The sequence below is a fragment of the Trematomus bernacchii genome, unplaced genomic scaffold (assembly GCF_902827165.1).
Source record: "Trematomus bernacchii unplaced genomic scaffold, fTreBer1.1, whole genome shotgun sequence".
Taxonomy (NCBI): domain Eukaryota; kingdom Metazoa; phylum Chordata; class Actinopteri; order Perciformes; family Nototheniidae; genus Trematomus; species Trematomus bernacchii.
This window is the reverse complement of record NW_022987905.1, coordinates 1,231,993-1,240,668: the sequence shown is the minus strand read 5'-3', so window position 1 is coordinate 1,240,668 and position 8,676 is coordinate 1,231,993. Positions and strand designations below refer to the sequence as shown.

General features: G+C 38.8%; 1 protein-coding gene across 1 annotated transcript; it reads left to right on the top strand.

Moving 5' to 3' along the window:
- The first annotated feature begins 2,755 nt into the window (after positions 1-2,755).
- On the top strand, positions 2,756-7,899 carry smtla (somatolactin alpha). Its single transcript, XM_034114873.1, has 5 exons — positions 2,756-2,847; positions 2,965-3,155; positions 4,542-4,655; positions 5,725-5,904; positions 6,876-7,899. Exons 1-5 carry the CDS (start codon positions 2,823-2,825, stop codon positions 7,065-7,067), a joined length of 702 nt encoding a protein of 233 aa, XP_033970764.1. The 5' UTR covers positions 2,756-2,822; the 3' UTR covers positions 7,068-7,899.
- The last annotated feature ends 777 nt before the right edge of the window (positions 7,900-8,676 follow it).

Below are 8,676 nucleotides of genomic sequence, written 5' to 3'. Positions count from 1 at the left end.
ACAACATTAAAACTACAAAAAAACATTACCCCATGAAATTAAAACGGTAGTGAGACAGTGTCACATACTTTATAGCAAATGTGTGAAAAAGGTGAACACATTCTATAGTGGAAGAATAAGCTTGGCAACGCTGCGATGATGGGGTTTTGCCAATGAAAATATAAAAAAAACTTAAACACATTTCTACCAGAATTATGTGTTTTTTTTTATAGATTATAAAGCAATGTTTATAAAAAATGCAGATGCACAGAAAAAGGTCTTCATTCATTTTCATATGTAATTGTTTAGGTTAATTAGGTTAAACCTGTATAAGGTTGTGCTACAAAGACTAAATATGGTAACACTTTATATTAAGGTACACAAATGAACCATCAACTATTAACATGCATATTAGCAGTACATTGGCTCTTTAGTAGTCATTATAAAACACTTATTAATGCCTTATTCTACATGACCGTATTCTACAAGTAATAAGCCATTAGTTGAGAGTTTTTCCTCAATAACCCTAATGTATTTACAAAGTGTGAAGAGGAGGTAACTTTAGAATAGGGAACCTGTTCAGGTCAATTAGAGTCAAACTACTAGCTTATTGGTTATGAACAAGACTTCACTTTAAAATAGGGAACATGTTCTTAGATAGAAATACCTAATTTTTAAGTTATTTAGACTTAATTAACACTTGTAGTTTCATGTCTTGTTACATAAGAATAGATCATATTTGTTAAGTGTTATTATGGGATAATTACTATTCTTGTGGTACTACTGCCTTATTAGGCCCATATTGAGCAGAGCATATTAAGACCAAAACTCATGTACAACAACTTCCTTACTTGCAACAAATAAGCACTAATTAGAGGGTTATTGAGGAAAAACTCTCAACTAATGGCTTATTACTTGTAGAATATGGTCATGTAGAATAAGGCAAGTGTTTTATAATGACTACTAAAGAGCCAATATACTGATAATATACATGTTAATTAACAACTAGTTGATGGTTAATTTGTGTACCTTAAAGGTGGGGTAGGTAAGTTTGGAGAAACCAGCTCGAGTGCGCTAGAATTTGAAAATACACAGCCGGAGAAAATCTGCCACTTCCTTATAGAGCCCCTCCTCCAACACACACGAGCGCGCACATGACCAATGAGGGCACGAGATAAGTTTGTGCACAGATGGAAGGCTGACAGGCAGGTAGGCCATCCAGTTATTTTAGCCGGGCCGACTAAAATGATTGGTCGTGCTTTTTACAGTACTACGGCTTCCACAGATGACATTTTTTTATGGATTTTTTGTCAAAGCACTTAAAATATTCATTGCTATCGGGATGTTAAGAGCATTCCATGGAATATAACAAAAAGTGTATCATCAAGCCGGTTTCTCAAACTTACCTACCCCACCTTTAATATAAAGTGTTACCCTAAATGGTAACACTTTAAAATAATAAGAATAGATTGAACTATTGTAATATGACATGATATCACATGAATTGGGATGTTTTGTAAATGAACCTGCACATATTTCCTGTAGATGTAATAGGAATAACATGAAGAAGACAAGATGCTTCGGAGAGGTGTGCTTACATTTAAAAAAAAAACCTGCTAAGCCACGAAGAAGAGGAGAAGGAACAAGTGTGGGAGTAACAGAAAGGTGATGAGAAGAGAACATTGTTTCATATTGAAAAGGTCGGCATATGTGTCGTGAGGTTTCAGGTGTCTTGAGAATGCACAAGTGGAAACCATCTCTCAGTAACTTTACACCCCTCAGCTGCCACCTTCTGATCCCGTCTGTCTTTGGCTTATCTTTAAACATGCTGAGGAAACAAACATTTACGCTTAAGCCTTTTGAATGATATCCCTGTTTTCAAAGAAAAAACCCTCAGTCCTTCTATTTATGCTTTATGATAACAGACGATAACATTATATTTTATGTGTACGAAGCAGAAATCTCCAGTAATTTACATTCAAAATAAACAGATGGATTTATTGCGAGACAATTCATCCCCGCTAATCTTTCAATTTACAGTAACACAAGGATGGATCAAATCAAAAGTGAATCGAGAGAAAGGAGATGTAGCATTTAATGGAGTCTGTATCAAGCAGGCGTGGATTACTACTAAACGTGTGCTTCCTTCTATGACAGCTAAACACAGTCATTACCATTTGGAAACCATAGCTTGTGGGTAGAGCTACTCTCAAACACCCATGGTTTTCTGAACAGGATGGAATATGAATGTCAACATTTGAGGGGTTTTGTTAGATCTCAGTGATTTCTGAATCTCGTTCAGTCAGGCTCTCTTTGTTGTGTCGACTACAGTTCTACGCTCTCTATTTTATGCAGCTTTCTCTGTCATGAATGTATAAATCTACATTACATACTTAACTCCGCTGAAAGGAAGGATTTTTCAGCCCATTCCTTTTCTGAGCTTTTGTTTGATAAATCTAATCAGTCTCAGTCTTCATTCTTAGATTTGTTGGCATAAGGTATCAGGATACTGGGTGGAATATAAATGTACACAACAGTTATTCAGATTTCTTTCTTTTTTTATTGTCTTATACAGATTTAGTTTTGCCAGAAATAATTAGAAAAATCCCAGTTTGTAATTTTACATCAGGTAGAAAGATGACGTATTTAGGCCTTGCTTTGAGTGACTGAAGTTACCTTTGTAGTATAATGCATGAGAAAATAAATGCATTGCTTTGGGAAGACCAGCATCTTTTTACAAGAACCTACGCAAGACCAAAAGCCCTGTATTCTTTATTCATGGCCTGGTCAGGATTTATAAATGGAGTGAGCATGACAGAAAAGGTAGGAAGGTCCTGAACAGAATGAACAGAATGAACAAGATGACAGGTAATGCATCACACTTGACAGACAACTTTTGTAGTTGTTGGGACAGATTCAAATTACAACAGTTTCTTTACTTGAGCAGTGAATTTGTTATATGTGATTTTTATTTTTGGTTGTCAGTCATGCAGAGCGTTGTATGGCCTCTATTGCTCTGGCCCTGTCTGCAAACCGTAAGCATCCCCCTAGACTGTAGGGAAGATCAGGGCGGCCTCAACAGCTGCCCCTCCATCTCCCAAGAGAAGCTTCTAGACCGAGTCATCCAACACGCCGAGCTCATCTACCGTGTCTCAGAAGAATCATGCTCTTTGTTTGTGAGTAGAACCCCAAAATGAGTCTTCGCACTCATGTTCTGTATCGGAAAAACATGTCGGCGGACCCTTTACATCCGCAGGCTCCTTCAGTAAACTGTAAAGGCATATTTATAGCAGTGTATAGCCTCAGGAGAAACTGAATCCCTCTTCACACTAGAAAATAGAAAATCCTTGTTATTGTACGTAGAAAGAGAGGATGCAATGAAAGGTAATCCATTCATTGCATTCAGGGCCTATGTGGGGCATGAGTTAGTTTAAAAAATATATGTTTATGAAATGTGAAATCAGCATTTTGAAAAGCAGTGCTGTAGAAACGCAGCCTTAGGCAAATGCTACGGTGACAGAAATGCATAATTTTGCTTTTGAGAAGCTGCATGATCTTACCTTTTTAATAATACGGAAAAAAACAAGAGCAGCTACATTTGGTTGTTTATCCACATGTCAAGGCTAGAAAGTAGTTCATATATCGCTCATAAGTTACAGTAGCTTTGCATTTCCCAAGATATGTTATTTTGATGTTGGAATCTATCCATCCTGCAGTCTAGCAGCACTTTGAATGAGTTCTACAATGAAAGCAAAAGTACTTTTTGTTGGACTTTCCCACACTGTGCTGGACCTTAAGGACTAGGTACTCTGTGTTATTTGCTTTTGATTCCGACATGATCATCGCCTCACTGCCAGGCTTCAAAGTAATCTTCTATCTCTCTTCTCAGCCAAAGATGTTTTATTGAAGAAGCAGGCCTACATTGCAGTAATACGAATGTGATAATGATATACCGCAGCAGTGAGAGCACAGGTTTTACAGCCTGTTGAATCCCCTTCACTCCGCGGCTGCAGATCAAAAATGGTCTTTGAAATGGGATGATGTAGGACTTGTAACAGAGAAGACGCTGCATGAGGTCTTCAATAGAGAACATGCTGCGGAACAAAATGAGTCTCCGCTGAGTCTCCAGTGGCAGAGATTGGTGAAGCTTTTGTCATTGTTTTCAAGATGCTTCCTTATGTGGGTTCTTGTAATTCTGTTCCTATGAGAACTGGAGGTTTTACATCAGTTTAAATAAGACAAAAGGGTTGCTTCTCTTTAGTTGAGGTTTAGTACTAGAGTGAAACATTTAAATGTTCTGCCAGAAACAAATATTATTCAAAAATGTAACACAGATTGGTATCATGCTGCTTATGGCATTCAGTTTTGAATAAATAGAATAACATAAACTCAAAACAAGTTTTTTTCAGGATTTAACATTAAGGAGGGTTAGAAAAAATATCAGTAAGTATTGTTACACAAATATCTATGTGTGCACATGAATGTACCCCTTAGGTGAGTGTATTTTGACATGTTTTTTTCTTTTGTATTTCCCCCCCCCGCATGCTTGTATGGATTTCTAGGAGGAGATGTTCATCCCGTTCGAATTGCAGCTCCAGAGGAACCAAGCAGGCTATGCATGCATCACCAAAGCCTTACCCATCCCCAGCTCCAGGAGTGAAATCCAACAGATCTCTGTATGTACATGGCCGCTGAACACCAGAGATGTTTTTAATTGTGTTTGTCAGTCCTTTGATCTTAGCCTGTTAACAATACCAGTGTGTGTCTGAGTGCAACGCTGCTTTTATGTGCGTAAATATGTGTTATAGGAGACAGTAATCTTGTCTAGGAGAATGCACTTGTGTCTGTTTGTTTCTGTGCATAAGAGTGGAGTTACCAGTTTGTGTGCATGTGTCATTGTATGTGTATGTGTGTGTGCAGGCTTTAGTGTGGTTAAACAAATAAATAAAAATGTCTTTGAAAGCTTTAGTGGCGCTTAGAGCCAAAACTTTCTTATTCAAAACAATGTGTACAAAGTGTGCAACTGAACCTCCCCTCCGTCTGCCCCTGTCAGCTGCTAAATGATAGTGTTTGGTCTAATTACAATTGAAGGTCCTCAAATCTCTTAGAAGTGTTTTTCTTTTTCAAACTGTGTGTGCCTAGTGAGGTTTTGATCACTGTCCAACTGGTCACAGCCTAATATCAGTTTGATAAGTACGATTAAAACTAGATTGAACCACTTATCGAAATGCCTATGAAGAAGTGATTTAGCTGATGTAAACTGTAATCTGAACAAAGGCCAAGTAAAAATGGCAATAGCAATATACTTCAGGATTTTTAGCAGTATTGAAACTACTTATTGAAAGTCATATCACCACCATAACAGTACATGTGATCTTTGAAACTGCATATACTGCAAGGCTCTTCTTTATGTTAATAATTTATCCTTTGCCCTTTCTGCTGAAATATTGCCTGCGCTGCGGTTTAATGGCCATTTGTATGGCGGTCATTTTCACTTGCTTTGGAGTCTACTCTGCTTAGGGGAATTTAAGCGGGCTCAACTGCTTCACCCATGACATTTCAACCAACTGATGCTGCTGAATGTTTTGTAGCTGGCATGTGATCAAACACCAAAGACAGTTCTACTGCAGCTCTGTCATGTTTTGTAGTTTCTAGGGACAACTTTATGTTCAGTATTTGTACTTTTTGTGCAGTGAATCATGCATTCGTTCAGTCATTTTAACTTCTCACCTGTGTGCCCTGCAGGACAAATGGTTGCTCCACTCTGTGTTGATGCTGGTCCAGTCGTGGATCGAGCCTTTGGTCTACCTGCAGACCTCACTGAATCTCTACGATGTGGCTCCTGACACACTGCTTAACAAGACCAAGTGGGTGTCTGAGAAGCTGATCAGTCTGGAGCAAGGAGTGGTGGTCCTCATCAAGAAGGTGGGTACAATCCCATTGACTGCCATAGAGAAAAACCCACAGCAGAATGTTTGATTACTATAAGTACAAATATTTAAAAGGGACCTACAGTGTCATGCAAAATGCACTTTATGATGTCTTTTATACATAAATATGTCTCCCCGGTGTGTCAGGGAACTCACAAAGTGTCAGAAAATACAACCCTCTCTCTTTTCCTCCGTGCGCAAATCTCTAAAAACGGGGCTACAACGGAGCTGATCCAGATTTGCTGCCGATATGACGTTATATCAAAAATGTGGGCTGGCTTACACCCATGCTATCAGAAACAATGCCCGACTGTTTTGGACGTAATATGGTCTTTGTTTACATTAGCAAGCATCGCTAACACTCAGAGCCATAGCCGCGGGAAGTCATTTTACTTAGGGGGTGTGGCCAAAAGTGGGGAGAGATTTCAACAGTAACATTAACATAATAGTAACCGGCAAAAAAGTACACCATTCGCCAACAGGGGGTGCTGCAGCACCTCCAGCACCCCTACTTCCCGCGGCTATGCTCAGAGCTAACCTGTAGCCTACTGGAGAGAGCATGTGCAGGATATAAAAAGGAACTCACCTTGTGCTAAACCGGCAAGAGAGAAAGCATTTGAGCTCCATACTGTTTCAGAAATAATCCTTGATATGGTTTTGAACATGATATGGCATTTAATCATTCAAAAAAAAAAAAAGCTTTATAGCCCGAATCAGCACTTTAGTAACAGGGCTGAAATAGAGGGATATGAGGCATGGCTAGAATGGGTGATCTGTTTGGTATTTTGAGCAAAACACTTCATAGACATGTTTATTATATATTTGTATATATCTGAGACCTATGCTATTGCCTAAAAATAGCATGATAGGTGACCTTTAATGGACAAACCTGAATTAAGCATTTAACAGTAAAACCTTGCCAGTTTTGGTAATATATCAATATTTCTTCCAAATGTGTCCCTACAGATGTTGGCTGAGGGGTTGTTAACCACAAACAGTGAGCAAGGCCTTTTCCACAACGACGCTCAGCCAGAGATGCTGGAATCCGTGATGAGAGACTATACCTTACTCAGCTGCTTCAAGAAAGACGCCCATAAGATGGAGACCTTCCTCAAGCTCCTCAAGTGTCGACAAACTGACATATACAACTGCGCATAAGCCTCAAAGTTGAGCTTTTAAATAATACAGCTTTTTAATGAATTCCTGAGTTTACTAGTACTTATAGATATGACCATGCCTTAGGCGCTGCTGCCTCGCTTGTATTGCAGTACATTCTTTATTGATTGTTTTGGAACACCTTCACACAAAACTAAGTAGGTGTGATGCTGTGCCCTTTATGGAGCATTCTGCATTTTATATTCCCCCGCTCAGTTGTTATCTTAACCTGGCAAAGGCAACAGAGGGCAAACTCCCAAAAGATTATTTGCGTGTCGAGCTGTCAAAGAAATCTACATATCCTGCCATTGATTTCCATTTCCTTTGTTCTTAACTGGTGTTTGTATTCCTCGCTGTCTCTGGCAGTGTTTTGATTATTCCCACGGCCCCCAGAGTATTCAGTGAGATGGTTTCTCTCCTGCATTAGTGAAATGAAACACTTTCACCGGAGACGGGAGTCAAACCGAGAGCAATCACTACTTTAAAAAAGACACATTTTGATCGGTGCAAGGAACACAGATAGAGAAGAAATAACAGCTAAAATGAGGGGCAAGACTTGGCTACCTGGAGTTTCTGGTTGAGCAGGTTTAGATTTGCTGAGTGCTGATGAAATAATCCAGAATATTTGAATGCCTAAATGTGCCTAATTAAGCTTGTTAAATGATCGGGGAGATCCATTTGAAATTTTAGAATGTTCTTTTATGAATAGGTAATGCAGAATTCAAAGTATATTTTGTTCTACTCTATGATGCCCAATGTACTGTGAAAACCTTTCTAGAATACCAATCTTTAAGTGGTATTTAAGGCGCTAATAAAGACAAATGTATTTAGAAAATGTTTGGAATGATTTTCTTATGATTAATTCCTTTTTGAGTGAAATCCACATATAAATCCCAAATGTGATGTATGTTTGATAGCGGAAAATTCTCTGCTCAAGATTAAATGAAAAGCAATGTCCATGCTCTTATTTCTGAGCTTTTCCACCCCAAAACACAAGAGGGCAGTAGAGCTCTTTCACGAGGTAACATTAATCACCATATTGTTTACGCAAACTGCTATGCATTTTATCACAGCTTGTGTTTTGAAATGCTCAGCTAAAATACATTTGATTGGTTAGGAGAAAATACAATCGTTGCACATATTATTCATTCTCATTGAGCGTATTATTCATATACAAATTCTTGAAGAAAACGTTGAATATGATTTACCAAAAACAGTGTTAGCAGTCATGCCAGTAGCCAAAATCAAGCACTAGTTATCCTACTTTTAAATAAAAGGCTTGAAACTGGCCAAGTGCATTGTCTTTTCCTGTTTAAAGTTGCCACCACATCATGAGACAAAATGGTCCCCGCCCCTCTGATTTAAGGATATTGTTATCATTTTTTAACTCTCTTGAATATTCTATGTCCTTTGCTCATCCATCCACTGTTACCATATCAGCATATGTAAATCAGCCTTGCGGTTGCCACGGTGAGTCCGGTGAAAGCGTAGAGAGGTGGTGTTGTGGCGTGGGTGGATGTTGGGGCAGGATGTGGTGGTGGGGGGGGGGGGCAAGTGTCAGCATAGTCAGGTTCAGCTTCCTGTGGCCTAATCACTTCAGTATGGGGGATCG